At 40.0% G+C, this 19082-nt stretch overlaps 1 protein-coding gene and 1 non-coding gene across 2 annotated transcripts in view; both read left to right on the top strand.

The window, feature by feature from the left end:
* The first annotated feature begins 3676 nt into the window (after positions 1 to 3676).
* Positions 3677 to 3748, top strand: Trnac-gca (transfer RNA cysteine (anticodon GCA)). The gene has a single exon. It is a non-coding gene; the product is annotated as a tRNA-Cys (tRNA).
* A 62-nt stretch (positions 3749 to 3810) lies between these two features.
* Positions 3811 to 19082, top strand: part of LOC126202228 (protein YIF1B) — a 77632-nt gene continuing 62360 nt past the window's right edge. Inside the window, exon 1 of the mRNA XM_049936846.1 lies at positions 3811 to 4090. Coding sequence (XP_049792803.1) covers positions 4057 to 4090 — 34 coding nt within the window. The 5' untranslated portion in view covers positions 3811 to 4056. The remainder of the gene's footprint in view (positions 4091 to 19082) is intronic.

Raw genomic sequence — 19082 nt, forward strand, 5'->3', positions numbered from 1 at the left:
TATGGTGCTGCTGTGACAATAACAGTGACAATGGTGTCAGTGGCAGTGATGCCACACGCTGGCTGCAGTGTGGTGCAGTACGCTGGTGGCTTCCTTAGACATCCGTTGTTGCTTATTGGCTGGTGCACTGACTTCAGGTTCACAGTGCGTGGATCCTTGGCGGTGTTCTCATTGTTGCCAGACAAGACTCTTGGCCCCGCTTATCCAACATCTTATACTTCCTGTCATTTTTATTGCGCTATACCTTGTGCTTGCTGTGTTAGGTTCTTCAAACTAAATGGAATCTCAGATCCATAACATCTTTGTGTCTGACGTTATTCAGTTATTGCCTATTCCTATCAGTGTTCAGAGTGCAATAATGCAACTGGCATGCACCATGACTGGTATCATGAACTTTTTTGTCATGTTGCTGAGCTACCCTAAATCATCCATGTAACATTTACCTCTGATAGCATCCTGTGTGCGGAGTCAAGATTCAGCAAATAGAGGTGGAATCACCTGACAAAAGCTATAATGTACAAGGCTAAAGCTATAATTTTGATATGGTTAGAATTCAGTGGGAAACAGAAGATTCTGAAGGGGTTTCAAGACAAGAACTGGATTTGCTGTAACAAGGATTACCATACCAGACGATAATTACACTTCGATTCACTTAGTCAGCCCATACCTAAGTTAAGAACTTCAGCAAAGAGTGACTTCAGTCACACATGAAATACAGTCAGTCATTCCACACCTGAAAGTTTACAGTTACATAAGGAGGTGAATCTGACGATCGATAGAAGGATTCAGTTATAATTTTATACTCACCCCTGATATTGAATCCTATCCAAACTATCTCAAATGCAGCTTCAATTTCTGTCTCTGTAGATTTGAGTTTCTTGTCTACTATGATAACTACACCACCTCCATTTCCCATTGCCCCATCCTTTCAATGTATGAATAATTTTTCACAAAAATCTCACTGCTGCTAATTTCAGGTATTGATCAGCTTTTTGTACAGTTATCTAGTACTATGTGGGCTTCACTGCTTTTTAGGGGAGCTTTAAATGCTGGAACTTTGTTGTGAATACTCTGTTAACCACTAGGATTTTAATGCTCTCGCCTGTGAGGGCCATTGCTTTCGTTCTTATACTGATACTTCCAGGTCTCGTACACCTAACATTATCTGGAATTGATGGAGCGTCGCATAATGTGAAGAATTCTCGTGTAAACCACACCCACAATCAGCTGAGGGCACCCATCCCCAGAGGTAATGGGGGAGGGGGGGAGCACACTCCACCCCCCCCCCCCTGCCCCTAGCTCTCAAATAAATGGAAAATATATAGTGTACAATGGTGCTTTTACTTCAAGAAAGTGATTTAAAAATCGGTATTTCATAAGTTTTTAACAGGATGAGGACTAGAGGTTTTTTATGGTTACTTACAAGTTGCCATTCGTCTTTCAAAATATTAAAAATACTCCATACCCCTGGTCTCACCCTCGCCCCCCACCCTCCCCTCAAACTGTCGTATGGATCTAGAAACATAGACAGCAGCTTCTAGGGGTGTAGTACACACCTGACTCATTTAGGGGGAACCTACAGTTCTTAGTCCTATGGCGCAAGCCTCAGAAGTCATAGCCTAGTTTGTCACAGAACCTTTGTAGTATCTGGTTCAAGCCTTCCACTCGACTCAGATCCAGAGGGGCCACGATCTGTTTTGGGGATAATGCTGCAGATAGCGAGCTTCGTTGAAAATCCCTGACAAGACTGGTATTCTCAGTCTTCTCTGCCAGTAGCTGCCAGTATGACTTCGTAGACCAGATGGCAGGCATCGTTCGTCTCAACGTGTGTTACAATCTGCAGTTGGTTCCCTCAGTGACTTATGGAATAGCCTTTTCAACATGGGGTTCCTGCACACTGAATGCATTATTTGCCATACACTTGAACCACCATTGATTAACAGACACGTATTTTTGTGTTTGTCTCCCCTTAACATGGGATGCAGCACATTTCCAAGCAGGTGAAGTGAGTCTCACTGTCTCAGTTTTGGTTTCAGTGGAAGGCAGTTTTAGGTTAGATGGATGGGTGTAACATACTGAGTTCGCCCTGGTCCCTGGCTCCACTGTATGCTACGTTCAGACCTACCACTTACACGCCACTCATAGTCAGATGCACAAGTAGTCATAGATAATATACTTCCTGCAGAAGGGACAGTTTCATTTCCTGCAGAAGGGATAGTTTCCACAGAAGAAGAATTCAGTTGAAATATTACGTTCTCAAAACACTGTTGTGACTGAACTCGCACATTGTCAAATCCTAGCAACTGACGACCTAATTTGGAAACAATTTCTCAGAGTGATAAAGAAATACTAACCGTGAATTTTGCATAGCATCCTTCTACAATGCGTCTTTTATATGTTAACGAAGGATGTGTATGCTTTGTAGTTCAGAGAGTAGACTGACTGAGAGAAGAGGGATTCCAATCCCCGCCTGGCCGCACAGCTCTCTTCAGCTTTTTTTCAAAGTTAATTACAGCGAATTCCGAGATGGCCTTTTCAATTACACCACAGCTACCTGTCCAGCTAATCTAATGATCGACGTCTAGTAAGATTCGTTCTTTCTTATTCGAAATGAGGAGAAACGGTAGACTAAGAATTATTGAGAAAAAGTCCGTTGAAAAACAGCAGCAAACATGACATAATGAAAAAAGATAGATAAATTAAGTGTCGGTGGCTATTACCATTTTCCTACTTATCACTGATCGTTGAATACAGGATTATCACAACCTGCTCAGATTATCTATGTAGTACGCCTTATGAGGAGCGTATTAACTTTTCGTTGCCCAAATGTGCATTTTCAAGCGTCGATCAACCAAGGCGGCATTACATATATTTATCGGTACGCCAGGAGAAACGATAAAAACGTCTGTACTCACTACTGAATCGCAACTCTGAGAGGCAGTGACTGAAAAAATAATCTTGCGGTTTGGAAATGTAAAATGGTTACTGGCACTCATTACCTTTATAAAAACTTATTATCATACACGGCTATGCCTATCCGAATAGCAACGGACGAAGCGCGCTGATGCCAGCAGAGTTTCACACATTTGTTGTAGTTTTGTCTTTCAGAAAATCACCACTTTTCCCTTATTAACCCTGTAACAATCTTCAGTTAATTGACTTGTTTTACACTGTGTATGATCTAGCGTGTCTATGGATTGGATTGCGCTGAGTCACAACAGATGTATAAATTATTGCTGCTTTATGTAAAATGCAATAACAGCAGCAACGCGTAAGTTTCACACATTTGTTGTAGTTTTGTCTTTCAGAAAATCACCACTTTTCCCTTATTAACTCTGTAACAATCTTCAGTTAATTGACTTGTTTTACACTGTGTATGATCTAGCGTGTCTATGGATTGGATTGCGCTGAGTCACAACAGATGTGTAAATTATTGCTGCTTTATGTAAAATGCAATAACAGCAGCAACGCGTAAGAAATTTTCACAGGAGAAAGTTTGTTGCACATCATATATATATATATATATATATATATATATATATATATATATATATCGGTTTAAATATTTTATTTTCCAGTTAAGTGGGATACAGCAATCATACGCATATTAATTATAAACATTATATCAGATTGCTTAACTATCTATATCATATTCTACTTCGAATATTGTCACCTTGGGGGTATAGCTCAGTGGTAGAGCATTCGACTGCAGATCGAGAGGTCCCCGGTTCAAACCCGGGTGCCCCCTTAAATTTTGATGTTTTTTTTTCTCGATTAGTTCGTTTATAGTTATGATGGTGAATTGGATGCACACTATCGTGTATTTAAAGACTGTACACTAACGGAGACAAAAAGAATTTCGCCATGTCCTCTGCATACCATATGTCAGATGTCTTCGAAACATGTTGTTCGTTAGTGTTTTGTTTTGCGTGTTGGAAGCGGTGAGTATGTGGCCGTGTGTAATGTGAGTGTGCAGTGTAATTTCAAAAGTGTTAACTGGTAGCCACAGAACTCATAGAAAGAAACAACAGATTTCAGTAAATATAGGGCACTGAAATGAACTATAACGCTTCAGCAGGAGCAAGACATCGTAAGTGTAGGTGGTCTCACTTAAATCAGATGTGGTGAACAACTGGTTAATCAAATCTGTCGTTCGCTAGAAGCATTTGGGTAGATTTGCACAGTAGTCAGCAAAGTAATATGTATAGTACAAAAATTAAATGTTGACTGTAACGTACATTGTAGCTTTGGAGGTTAATTGTAGTGCTCTTTTGCCATTAGAATCTTGATGTTAAACTGCAGTTGGACTATTTGACAACTTTTTGGTTTTTCTGTAGTTAAGGTGGCGTTGACAGTTGATAGTAGTTTGTGATCACCACACCTAGTTTATTTGTGACCAAAACAGTTAGTGTAGAACTATTGGTTTTGGGTGCTTACAGCAAATATGCAGCTTACACTTAAATTTTTGCATCGCCATAGTGATTTGTTTTCATATCATTTACCACTGAAAAAAAGTTTGTGTGTAGTTATGCAACATAGTGCACGTAAGTATCGTGTGTGTGCCGTTGTACTTTAATCATTTGTAGTTGATAGTTGTAGCTATTCATTTACGTGCAATTTACGTAATAGTTACGCGAATAATGCATAACATATCGGTAGACGTTTAATTAAAACATTTTTCCCATGGGCTGCATACTCAACAGCACGCTTAAAAGCAAATTAATGGATAAACATTAAATGTCATGGGTTAAGCTCATTCTCGCCATCTCATTTCATGGCAAACATACTTTGCAGTACATATGTTTTCGGTAGTCTTTCCCTCAAAAATTGCTCCCAAAATTGTAACTTTTTAAAATTTATAACTGGTAAAATTTGATGTCCAATAACTTTCTCACTACTTTCATTATAAAATAAGAGTGCATGAGTTTCATTTCCAGACAAGTGAAAGAAGAAAAGGAAACTGTGACCATCATGGGATGTAAATATAATCCAAGGTCTTAACGTTTTATTGCAGTGGTCATAATATTAGGCTACTTATCTGGTTAAGATGTAATGTATTGTGCCACCAGTGGATCCTTTACTAGGGGCACGGAATGTGTGGAGTTTCACCCTTACATGTACTCTGTGAAAAGTAATTTATTCTTCATTTATGCAAATGGAAGGAATTAGGTCTACGTTTTTTATATTTCTTTATCTGTACAAATTTATATGTAGAGCTTATCCATGCAATTAATGACTTGAGGTAGGAATAGTGATTATTTAATAGATTTCATACTTGCTGTACATTAAATTGAACGCATTTTCATAACTGCTGTGTTTTCAGTAGGCCTACATTCTTGCTTTTCGTAGTGGGATCCAAATATGAAATTTTAAAAGGAATTTCTTCTCTTTTACATTCCTAAAATTTAGCTTCTGCATTAATCAGCGATGTTTGCCAGCGTGGACCACTGCTGTTCTCCAAAGTGTCGCCCAGTAATACAATCGCATATGTAGTACTCTAGAGAAATTAGAAGAAATGTTTTTAGGCAATTTACCCTCAAGCACCAGTGTGTGTGTCACATGTAATACACAGTTTCTAGTGCTCTGTCTATGCTGTCAGGTGTGTGTTTATTACTGTACCTCTTCCACCCTGTTTTGTTGTTGTGGTCTTCAGTCCCAGTGTATGTTTCATTCTAGTTTTACGTACTGTAACCTACATCCACTAAATCTGCTATTTACGCTTAAGCCTTGGTCTCCCATCCTCTCCCTTCCTTTCATTGACAAGCTAAAGATGGTGTGATGCCACGTGATGTGTCATATCAAATAATTCGGTCATGTTGTGCCATTAATTCATGTTGTCCGCAGTTCGATTCAGTTCCTCCTCAGTGTTTTGCTCTACCCATCTAATCTTCAGCATTCTTCCGTAGCATCACATTTTCAAAGTTCTTTTTTTCCCCTCTGACCTGTTTATTGACCTCATTGTACTTCCATACAAGGCTACACGCCAGATTTACTAATACTTATTTTTTTAAATTTCCTTTTTCAGACCAACTTTTAATGTTATTGTCAGCCTGCATTTTATAACCTTTCTGTTTAATTAGTCCTCAGGTATTTTGATGCACAAACAACAACAGCTTGTAGATTCCTTTTTTAGTGTCTCATTGCCAATCTAATTTCCTCAGCATCACAAGATTTATTCTACTATATTCCATTACACCTGATGTAGTGTTGTTAATACTCATCTTGTATCCTCTTTTCAAGGCAGTAGCCATTCTGCTCAACTGCTCTTTCAAGTCCTTTTTTATTACTGACAGAATTGCAATGTCAAGAGCAAATCTCAGTGTTCTTATTTCTTCTCTTTGTACTTTATTCATCATTTCAAATTTCTCCTTGGTTTCCTTTACTTGTGGCTCAATGTACATGCTGAAGAACTCCCTTCTCAACTATTGTTTCCCTTTCATGCACTTCAGCTCGTAACTGCAATTGAAAATAAGTCATAGGGTCAGTGTTGCCTTGCATGTTTATAATCAAACTGACCTTCCCTAACATAGCCCTCTACCAATTTTTCTCTTCTCTTTTTCTCTTTTCATTATTTTCTGAGAATAACTTAGTGAACTGATAGTTTAGTATTATTCACACCTGTCGGCACCTGCCTTCTTTGCAGTTGGAATTACTTATTACATTCTTCTTTAAATCTGAAAGTATTTCATCTGTTGTATACACCATATAAAATGTTTCATCATGGCTGGCTCTCTCAAGGGTCTCAGTAAATTTTGAGGGGAAGGCGTCAACTCTGGAGGTTTGTTTTGATTTAGATCTTTCAGAGCTTTGTCAAATTCTTCTTGTAGTGCAATATCTCACCTCTCACTTTTATGTACTTTCTTTTCCTCTTCTGTTATCACATATGATTTACCTAAATGGGAAGAGAGGGAATTAACCGCAAGCCTTGTGAAGACACCATCTCAGCAATCAGCTGAAGAGACATCGCCTAACCGTGGGAAATGTAAATGGTCAAATGTATGAAACTTCCTGGATTAAACCTGTGTGCTGGACTGAGACCTGAACTCGAGACCTTTGTCTTTCGCAGGAAAAGTGCTCTACCGACTGAGTTACCCAAGCACGACTCGTGATCCACGCCCACAATTTTACTTCTGCCAGTACCTTGTCACCTACCTTCCAAACTTAACAGATGTTCTCCTCGAAACTTGCGGGTCTAGCACTTCTGGAAGAAAGGATGTTGTGGAGATGGCTTAGCCACAACCTGGGGGATGTTTTCTGAATGAAATTTTCACCCTGCAGCAGAGTGTGCACCAATATGAAACTTCCTGGCAGATTAAAACTGTGTGACAGACCGAGACTCTAACTCGGGACCTTTGCCTTTCGTGAGCAAGTTCTCTACTGACTGAGCTACTCAAGCCATGTGTCCACAATATCATTTTTTCCAGAAGTGCTAGTCACCCAGGTTTCATGGGAGAACTTCTGTGAAGTTTCAAAAACAGGATACAAGGTACTGGCAGAAGTAAAATTATGAAGGCAGGTCATGAGCCATGCTTGGGTAGCTCAGTCAGTAGAGCACTTGCCTGCGAAAGGTAGAGTTTGAGTCTTGGTCCAGCACACAGTTTCGATCTGCCACGACGTTTCATATCAGGGCATACTCCACTGCAGAGTGAAAATTTCATTCTGGTCAGATGTGTATTTTAACCACAGTCCACCTTAATATAAGTATGACATAGTCCATGCCAATTGAGGCAGGCTAGGACCTTCATAGTCTCAGATGTTACTGAATTTAGCATATGTTAAAATGGAGGATTAAGTAAGGAACACTTTTTTTCCCCTCTAAAAAAGTTTCTGCTCAGAGATACAGCCCTTCAAAGATGAAGGTGTGCATACCATTTTGGAGATGTGAATTTTGGGAAAAAATATTGAAATGGTGTATCTCTGGAATAGTTCTAGATATTCTATGTGCTTTTTTTATTTCTTTTTATTTCTAAGATAATTGCTTTATGATGAAAAAGAAATCCACCATTTGGACTTATCTGTCATAGTTCTTTTACTATAGCTTTCTGAACTTCTTTAAATTTCTGGAATGGTTTTTCCTTCCAAAATGCCAATCCATAAATTTTTTCTGTTGATTAGTATCATATAGCTCTAATTCCCTGAAAAGGAGAGCTTCCACTTTTAGATTCAACAAATTTTATAAACAGTTGAAATTTTTGCCATACATAAAACCTGTTTTATTATCACATAACAGGCTCATAAAAATCAAAATCTAGCCTTATTTAACATAATTTTAGTTATGAAAGATGAGTAAGAGACTCATTTTTCAAACATTTTAAATTGTTCCAAAATAGCCTATATGCGAAAGACTTAAAGGTTTCAATTTATGCAAGAGTGATGCCTTCCTGTTGAACGAATAGGAACTGGAGCACTTAACAATAATCAAAACATTGTGAACAGGAAGTGAGCACTGATGGTGTTGTTGCTGTCCTTCAGCTGGAAACCTATATATCCAACAGCTGGCCCGTGTGGCAGCACAAAGTTCACTCATAACTAGTGTCCATAATCTCTGCAATCCACCAGTCACAATCATACGCCACAAACATCCCCTTTCTCATGTTGTGAATCTGAATATTATCCTGCTGTTTCTGAGATGTTGGCCGAATGAACGAAATTTGTTCTTTTTTGCTCTCTAAAGTGCATGCAATACGAGTTCGCCCATCACTTTGAGCCCAAAAATGTGTCTTCTGAATTCCTTTCAGCATTCTGAATCACAGCTGTCTGTATTTGGTCTGGTAAGATTATGTTTTGTAGCATGGTGTTTCAGGAGGCCTCCTACAACATCACATGGCCCCTACCCGTGGCCAGTAGCACTGTATACCCAGTCAGTTGGCACAAGCGACTTACTCAATTCAAACAGCTGGTACGATTTTTAAAATGACTAAGAGCACCATCAGCAATAATGATGATCTTCTCTGCCCCTGTTTGCAGTTGAAGAATTTTGCGCGTTGTTAGCGTGTCATGTCCTAATATATCACTCCTGTAAAAATTGAAACCTGGTCATTACTCCATTGATATCCTTGTACTTATTGTGGGAGAATTACAGACCAGTTCTCAGCAAAATCACAGTGAAGCACTAAACGTAGTTCTTTAGCCTGTAGGCACCCTTTCACTTCTGCAATGTGTTGTTGCAATTTCTTCAGGTACTGGTGTGTTACTGCTTTCACTGACCATTTACTAAGTTCTCACTGAAACTGTCAAAGGCAACAGTTTTCTTAGTTTATTTTCATCCCATGCCACGTATATAATTTCTGCAGTGTTATCTTCTACGTCTTCCAGGCCAGTTGTGTGTAAAGACAGTCCTCCCTTTCCAGGGCACTCACCACATTCTTGAAACAAATAAGTCTTTCGCTTTACGTCACAGATTACTAATGACTTCACGCGCCCAACCAAGGTGTCATATGTCACGTGCTTCGGCAATTTCTTCAGAGTTACCACACAAAGTTCAAAATTCGCACAGTACACACATAAACAAACATATTCAGTATTCAGTTTATTCACCATTGACCACTTACAGCGGAATAGGTCTGAACATCAAATATACAATTAACAATAACTTTACAGTAAAGTTTTTACAATTTAATTCTTTTTCTTTTAGGAATATTCTTATATACTAATGTCAATGCTTATTTCAAAATATTCTGTTATCTTATAAAATGGGTGTTTGAGAAGCCAGTCATAATCCTTACGTTTGAAAATATTATTGGTCAGTGACCGAGCAGATGCTGGAAGTTTATTGAAGAGTTTTAAACTCATTATTTTGTGCGAGTTTGCAGTCTTTGTGAGTCTGTGTCTTGGTATGTCAAAGTCCAGTTTGCCTCTGGTGTTGTGGGGATGTATGTTCTCTCTGGTCTCGAACTCGTTTAAGTTGCTTTTGACATAAAGCAGTGCTGTGTAGATGTATAGATTCACCACAGTTAATATCATGTGCTTGATAAAGAGGGGACGGCAGTGTTCCTTGGGCTTAGCTTTGCTTATTATTCTGATTACTTTTTTTTGAATTTTCAGTATTTCACTGACAAAGCAAGAATGTCCCCATAACAATATGCCATAGGAAATGTGTGATTGAAAGAGGCCAAAATATACCACCTTTAGATACTCATTAGTGACTACATCTGTCAGTCTCCAGATGAGATAACACACTCTTGCTATTCTCTTGCAGATATGGCTAATGTGTTCCTCCCAGTTTAATTTTGAGTCAATGTGGAATCCCAACAATTTTATTGATTTGCTTTCAACAGCTGTAGTTAAACCCAGAATTAGTTCTTGTGTTTTATCAGGATTACACAGGAGTTCATTAGAAGAAAACCAATCCATTACTAGTTCTAGTTTTTCCTGTGTTGCCTGATGCAGTTCTGTTGTGTCATGGTGTGTATTGAGCAACGTTGTATCATCAGCATAACACACAACTGAATTTGCTCCTACGTGGTAAGGTAAGTCATTAATTGCAATGATAAATAGAAAAGGACCTAGGACCGAGCCCTGAGGCACTCCAGTCCGAACTTCCTTCAGTGAGGAGCATCTATTTTTAATTGATACATACTGTCTCCTGTTACTTAAGTATGATTCGATTACATCCAAAGATGGTTTGTGTATGCCATAAAATTCCAGTTTTGCAAGTAGGGTGTTAGATGGTATGCAGTCGAAGGCTTTGCTAAGATCGCACAGTACGACTGATACTAGATCCTTATTTTCGAATGCAGTTAACACCTGGTTAACAACTTCAGTGACAGCAGTAGTGGTGTTTTTACCATGCTGATATGCAAACTGTCTGTTGGAGAGGAGATCATGCTTATCAAAATAGTTATTTAGTTGACTGTACATTACATATTCAAAAACTTTAGAGAAAATTGGGACAATAGAAACTGGTCGATAGTTTTGGGGCAGATGCTTATCTCCCTTTTTAAAGACTGGTATTACTTTAGCAGTTTTGAGTGCATCTGGGAAAACTCCAGATTCTAAACACATATTAAAAATGAAAGAAAGAGGTTGACAGATAAGGTGTATTATTTTTTTCATTACATAGTTAGAAAACCAATAACAGTCCATACTTTTTGAGTTGGTGAACCTTGCCACAGCTTTTACAATATCCTCTGGGGTGACAACATTCCAGTGGAAAGTATACATACTATGGGGTACAGCACCAAGATGATCTAGTGCACAAGTGCCATTTTGCTTGATTTTGTTTTTCAGCTCACTCACTGAGGTTAGGAAGTAATTATTTACTTCTTCTGGGACCAGCATTGCATCTTGTGTACGGGTTTGTGAATTATATTGGTTGATGATATCCCACGCTGCTTTACATTTGTTGGGAGCACTTTCAATGTAATGTTCACATGCTTGTTTTTTGGCCAAGGACAGTTTGTCTTTGTAGATTTTTTTACATTTTAGATAAGCTCTATAAGAAGTATTATCTAGCTCAGGTCCTTGTTTACAAGAATTTTTATATGTTCTGTACAGTCTGAGCATCTCCTCCCTAGTGAGAGCTAGCTCATCTGTATACCATTTTAGCTGTTTGTTTTTCTGTTTATGCTTAGGGCTACTTTTGATTAATGGTGAGCAGGAGTACCATAACTCTATGAGTATTTCCAGGAATTTGTTAAACACCATTTCACCAGCACCCTTTCCAGGTTGTGTGTTGTATACAAAGTCCCAGTTAACATAAGATATTCTGTCAATAAATAAATTAATATATTCATCTTTCTGCCCTCTTACCCATGTGGCATTAGACTTGATTCTGACTGATTTAGGCAACTGATCACAGGAGAATGTTAAAATCAATGGTTCATGATCAGCTAGGGCTCCACTGGCAAGTCTGACGTCGTACATATCTCTAGAAAGATTTACTATAATATTATCTAAGCACGCCTTATCCCGTGTTGGTGTGTAATTTGTACATTGTAAATTTAGTGATCTTAAGATATTAAAAAATGTTCTAGTAACATGTTCATCACTGTTGGCCATTTCAATGTTGAAATCGCCACAGATAATTAGTTTTATGTTAGATTTTAGTATTTTCCTCATAAGCAGCTCAAATCTTTCGAAAAATATATTTAAATCTCCTCCTGGTGATCTATGTAAGCTAACAATTATAGTATTCTCTACGTTTAGTCTTATACAGCTAAATTCTCCATCTAGTTCTGTACAGTAAGAGCTAACATCTATTTTAGTAAACATTATACTATCTTTAACAAATATTAGGACACCTCCATTCTTTCTTTCACTTCTACACATAATGTCTCCAACAGCATACCCCTGAGGAACAAAATATTGTACTTCATCGTCTGTCAGCCAATGTTCTGAGAAACAAACAACATCAACGTTTTCAATACTGCAAAAATGTTCTAATTGTAATACTTTGTTCCTAATTCAGCAAATGTTCGTTTGCATCACAGTAGCAGATTTATCTTTATTGCTTATTGTCTGAGAACACTCTCTCATTCGAATGTCGCTTTTAGCACCCAGTTCAAGTACAGGAGGTTTATTACCCGCCGATTCACAAACTTTTATACTAAAAAATGACGTACATTCCAGGTATTACTCAAACCGCTACTTTCGTAGATCGTTTTATTCCGTGTGAGTCTTTCTTTAATTATTTCATTGACACGTTCGCACACAAACTTTTTCCCTTCATAGTTTAGGTGGTGCCCGTGTCTGGTGTGAAGGTTACGCTTAAGTTTACTTATATCGACAATTGGCGTATTCAGAGCACAGTTTCTTTATTTTAATATTCGTTCTTCGAATTTCTTTATTAACGCACGAACTATTGATTAGATCGTGCCTATGAGGCACTGTAGCAACAACTGTATTCCTTGATTTATTTTTTTCTAGAAGGTTCTGAAGCACTTTTACGCAGACATCTGCTTCATTTTTCGCAACATCATTTGATCCCGTTATGCATACGACGAAGTCATGTTCTTGCGTGGATTTTGTTTGAATGCAAGCATCTAAAACGTGTTTAGTTCCCGCTCCAGGTTTAACAACACTGGTCACTGCTAAGTCTCGATTTATTTCTCGACACATACTTGATAAATTCCTGCCATGGCTATCTGTTAGAAAAAGCACACTGTTCTTTTTACCTGTTGTTTCCCGTTTATCAACATTTTTCTCAGAGTGACCATTCGTTTTCAGCGCATTGTCTTTTGAATGGTCTGGATAATTTACACTGTCTTTAACACCGTCACTGGACTGCAGAACACCGTATTTGTTTTTATCCGTAAATGTAACTGCTGTTGCAAAGTTCGTTTTTATTTTTCCAGTTAATGTCCTACCTTTGTGTCTCACTTCTGTCCACTCGGACGATTTGTGCCTTTCGTCAGGTGCCACTTCGGATGATTTGTTCTTCAACCGTAGTTCCCGATTTTCATTCTTGAGTGTGGTGATTTCGCTTCTTAATGTGTTGACTAAGAATTGTAGACATGAAACTCGTTCACTTTAATTTGTTATTTCGACGTTACAATTCTCGCACACTCCCTTTTTTAGTACATAACTGTAACTTTTTCTCGTCTTAGTGTTACACACTTCTACACTCGCGGCCTCCAATCATGGGTGCACAGGAAGGGGGGGCGGGGCAGATCCTGCAAGATTCACAGAGAAGAAGGACGGCCTGTGGAGGAAGAGTAGGGCAGCGAGGGTGGATATGTTTGGTAGGAACATGGGCCTCCACAGCATCAGCGATTGTCTTCTGGAGGAAGGACGAGGCATGAGTGACATCAGTGGGATGGTGAAGGGTGTGGAATTACCATCTTAGGTCGTAGTGTATAAAATTTTGATCTTCCAATATGTGAAGTTGTATAGTTGCTCTTATAAATTGCAAAAGTTTAAGACTGCAAGTCATGTACCTCTTCACTTTCACAACTTTTTAACCTTCAGCTGTTACAGTTATACCGCCTTTTTTGTTGGCACTCTGGCAAGAACAGTTTCATTTATTTTCCAGATAAAATGACTGCACTGTTAGAACTTGAGCTGCTTCTACATGACCATAATATGAATCTTGTCTTCCAAAGATTCCTTTTACAGACCTAATATTTCTTGATTTGTCTGCCATGTACTTTGATACTGATGGAATGTGGTTCAGAATTGTTTTGTTTGAAAATGTCTCTGGAATAATAGTTAAAACTTGCATCTTTTCTCTGTAGGATACACAATATTCAACAGCTGAATTGATATTTTTGAAAAATTCCTGGCAAGAGATGCAAGAATGCTTTGGTTCATTTTCTTCTGAAGATGTAATATCTACTTTAAAGAGTGTGGTCAGTTTTGCTGTAGTGTAATCATCCATAGCTTTAGTAATTTGACTGCACTTTCGTGATGCATAGAGCTTATGACTAGACTTCCTCGTTAATCGAGATGAAAATAGTCAGCACACTTCACTCTTCAGTGGCCCCAGTCAGGTGACATTTCAAACAGTCCTTTCTGCAAAATGCTCTGCAACTGTGTCAACTGGCAGGTTCCTCACAAAAATACAGAACTCACTGGATGGTCTGAGATTTGTTGAAAGCCTCTTCAGTAAACAAATTAGCACTGAACAACTACAGTACAGAAATCTGCGATGTGTCGTCCTAACCGCCATCTACTTCACGTCTGCTGTGCAGCGAGCTACCTTAATTTGAGTATTAACTGTATTTTTCTTACGTGTCACTTCTTCTTCCGTGTGTTTTTGCTTTTAGGAAGCTTTAATTGTCGAGTGCTATTAATAGTGTTCCATAGATTTCGTGTTTGTTTTGAATACAGTCAGAGAGAGTCCCTTTAGTCAACCATAGTGCCAGTAGTGCTAGTGTTTGTTTTCAATACAGTCCAGAGACAGGTAGTGCTATTTTCATTGCTTTCTACAAGAAGTGGCTAGCAATCACAGTTTAGTCAATAATCAGCCGCCTTTAGTGAATTAGCAGTCTAGTTAAAAGTTGATTAACTCTCTTCAGTAAATAGATTCCTTAGGATGTGTGACTGCTGTGTACGGACGCAGGAGGAGCTGGCCACTGTTCGCAAACAGCTGAACGTGTTGATGGCCGTGGTCAGCCATCTTCAGGCTGCTGCCTCAGAGTGTAGCGGCAGTGGGGAGTCTGGTGTGTCGCATGGTACACCCCAGGTGTTACATGCTTCACCCACTGTCCCTGCTGTTGAGACATCTTCGCGGGTACCGGGCGCGGTTGGGCCACCCTCTCCCCAAGGGGAGTGGCGGGTTCAGCGGCATTCGCGGCGCACGAGGTGGAGGGTAAATGTGGAGGCTGGCCGTGTGGCATCGCCCGCTCTGCCTGTGAGTGGACATGTGGCTGCTCCTTCAGCAAGGTCCGAGCAGGCACACCGGGGGAGGAGTTTATTAGTTATTGGGAGCTCCAACGTTAGGCGGGTGATGGAGCCCCTTAGGGAAATAGCGGAAAGGTCGGGGAAGAAGGCCAGTGTTCACTCTGTCTGCTTGCCGGGTGGTCTCATCCGAGATGTGGAGGAGGCCCTACCGGCGGCGATAGAGAGCACTGGGTGCACCCGACTGCAAATTGTTGCTCATGTCGGCACCAATGACTCCTGCCGTCTGGGTTCAGAGATCATCCTCAGTTCGTACAGGCGGTTGGCGGAATTGATGAAGGCGGAAAGCCTCGCTCGCAGGGTGGAATCAGAGCTAACTATTTGTAGTATCATTCCCAGAACCGATCGCGGTCCTCTGGTTTGGAGCCGAGTGGAAGGCTTAAACCGGAGGCTCAGACGATTCTGTGGAGATCTGGGGTGCAAATTTCTCGACCTCCGCTATCGGGTGGAGAAATGTAGGGTCCCCCTGAATAGGTCAGGCGTGCACTACACACTGGAAGCGGCTACAAGGGTAGCGGAGTACGTGTGGAGTGCACATGGGGTTTTTTAGGTTAGAGAATTCCCTCCCTAGGCCCGACAAGACACCTCCTGAGACGCAGCAAGGTAGGAGTAGGCAAAATGCAACAGGGAATAACAATATTAATGTGCTAATAGTAAACTGCAGGAGCGTCTATAGAAAGGTCCCAGAACTGCTCTCATTAATAAACGGTCACAACGCCCATATAGTACTAGGGACAGAAAGTTGGCTGAAACCAGACGTAAACAGTAATGAAATCCTAAACTCAGATTGGAATGTATACCGCAGAAACAGGCTGGACAGTGAAGGGGGAGGCGTGTTTATAGCGATAAGAAGTGCAGTAGTATCGAAGGAAATTGACGGAGATCCGAAATGTGAAATGATTTGGGTGAAGGTCACGGTTAAAGCAGGCTCAGACATGGTAATTGGATGTCTCTATAGGCCCCCTGGCTCAGCAGCTGTTGTGGCTGAGCACCTGAAGGATAATTTGGAAAATATTTCGAGTAGATTTCCCCACCATGTTATAGTTCTGGCTGGAGATTTTAATTTGCCGGATATAGACTGGGAGGCTCAAACGTTCATAACGGGTGGCAGGGACAAATCTGAAAACTACCTTGAGCAGTTAAACAGAGAACCGACTCGTGGCGATAACATATTAAACCTTCTGGTGACAAACAGACCCGAACTATTTGAAATAGTTAACGCAGAACAGGGAATAAGCAATCATAAAGCGGTTACGGCATCGATGATTTCAGCCGTAAATAGAAATATTAAAAAAGGTAGAAAGATTTTTCTGTTTAGCAAAAGTGACAAAAAGCAGATTACAGAGTACCTGACGGCTCAACACAAAAGTTTTGTCTCAAGTATAGATAGTGTTGAGGATCAGTGGACAAAGTTCAAAACCATCGTACAATATGCGTTAGATGAGTATGTGCCAAGCAAGATCGTAAGAGATGGAAAAGAGCCACCGTGGTACAACAACCGAGTTAGAAAACTGCTGCGGAAGCAAAGGGAACTTCACAGCAAACATAAACATAGCCTAAGCCTTGCAGACGAACAAAAATTACGCGAAGCGAAATGTAGTGTGAGGAGGGCTATGCGAGAGGTGTTCAATGAATTCGAAAGTAAAGTTCTATGTACTGACTTGGCAGAAAATCCTAAGAAATTTTGGTCTTATGTCAAAGTGGTAGGTGGATCAAAACAAAATGTCCAGATACTCTGTGACCAAAATGGTACTGAAACAGAGGATGACAGACTAAAGGCCGAAATACTAAATGTCTTTTTCCAAAGCTGTTTCACAGAGGAAGAGTGCACTGTAGTTCCTTCTCTAGATTGTCGCACAGATGACAAAAAGGGTAGATATCGAAATAGACGACAGAGGGATAGAGAAACAATTAAAATCGCTCAGAAGAGGAAAGGCCGCTGGACCTGATGGGATACCAGTTCGATTTTACACAGAGTACGCGAAGGAACTTGCCCCCCTTCTTGCAGCGGTGTACCGTAGGTCTCTAGAAGAGCGTAGCGTTCCAAAGGATTGGAAAAGGGCACAGGTCATCCCCGTTTTCAAGAAGGGACGTCGAAAAGATGTGCAGAACTATAGACCTATATCTCTAATGTCGATCAGTTGTAGAATTTTGGAACCTGTATTATGTTCAAGTATAATGACTTTTCTGGAGACTAGAAATCTACTCTGTAGGAATCAGCATGAGTTTCGAAAAAGACGGTCGTGCGAAACCCAGCTCCGCTATTCGTCCACGAGACTCAGAGGGCCATTGACACGGGTTCACAGGTAGATGCTGTGTTTCTTGACTTCCGCAAGGCATTTGATACAGTTCCCCACAGTCGTTTAATGAATAAAGTAAGAGCATATGGACTATCAGACCAATTGTGTGATTGGATTGAAGAGTTCCTAGATAACAGAACGCAGCATGTCATTCTCAATGGAGAGAAGTCTTCGGAAGTAAGAGTGATTTCAGGTGTGCCGCACGGTAGTGTCATAGGACCGTTGCTATTCACAATATACATAAACGACCTTGTGGATGACATCGGAAGTTCACTGAGGCTTTTTGCAGATGATACTGTGGTGTATCGAGAGGTTGTAACAATGGAAAATTGTACTGAAATGCAGGAGGATCTGCAGCGAATTGACGCATGGTGTAGGGAATGGCAATTCAATCTCAATGTAGACAAGTGTAATGTGCTGCGAATACATAGAAAGATAGAGCCCTTATCATTTAGCTACAAAATAGCAGGTCAGCAACTGGAAGCAGTTAATTCCATAAATTATCTGGGAGTACGCATTAGGAGTGATTTAAAATGGAATGATCATATAAAGTTGATCGTCGGTAAAGCAGATGCCAGACTGAGATTCATTGGAAGAATCCTAAGGAAATGCAATCCGAAAACAAAGGAAGTAGGTTACAGTACGCTTGTTCGCTCACTGCTCAGCAGTGTGGGATCCGTACCAGATAGGGTTGATAGAAGAGATAGAGAAGATCCGACGGAGAGCAGCACACTTCGTTACAGGATCATTTAGTAATCGCGAAAGCGTTACGGAGATGATAGTTAAACTCCAGTGGAAGACTCTGCGGGAGAGACGCTCAGTAGCTCAGTACGGGCTTTTGTTAAAGTTTCGAGAACATACCTTCAGCGATGAGTCAAGCAGTATATTGCTCCCTCCTACGTATATCTCGCGAAGAGACCATGAGGATAAAATCAGAGAGATTAGAGCCCACACAGAAGCATACCGACAATCCTTCTTTCCACGAACAATACGAGACTGGAATAGAAGGGAGAACCGATAGAGGTACTCAGGGTACCCTCCGCCACACACCGTCAGGTGGCTTGTGGAGTATGGATGTAGATGTAGATGTAGATGTAGATGTAGATGAACAACCATGACAAAGAAACTACAACAAAGGGTAAGAAATATCTGCAACAAAGAAAGTGAAAAGAAATAACTGCAACAAAGACAATAGAAATAAACATTGTAACAAAGAAATTAGTAAGAAACCAATTCCGTGAAGACTTAAATTACCCATAAAGGTTTTAAAAAATGATTTTTTGAAATAAAACCTGTCCAACTTAAAAGTGGAAGCTCTCCTTTGTAGAGAATATGTACAGAGTACATGGTGCTAATCAACAGTAAAAATCTAACTTTTCTGGATTGGCATTTAAAAAAATTCTGTAAATTATAAAAAAAATTCAATAGGCGACAGTGAAAGAA

The sequence above is a fragment of the Schistocerca nitens genome, chromosome 1 (genome assembly GCF_023898315.1).
Source record: "Schistocerca nitens isolate TAMUIC-IGC-003100 chromosome 1, iqSchNite1.1, whole genome shotgun sequence".
Taxonomy (NCBI): Eukaryota; Metazoa; Arthropoda; class Insecta; order Orthoptera; family Acrididae; genus Schistocerca; species Schistocerca nitens.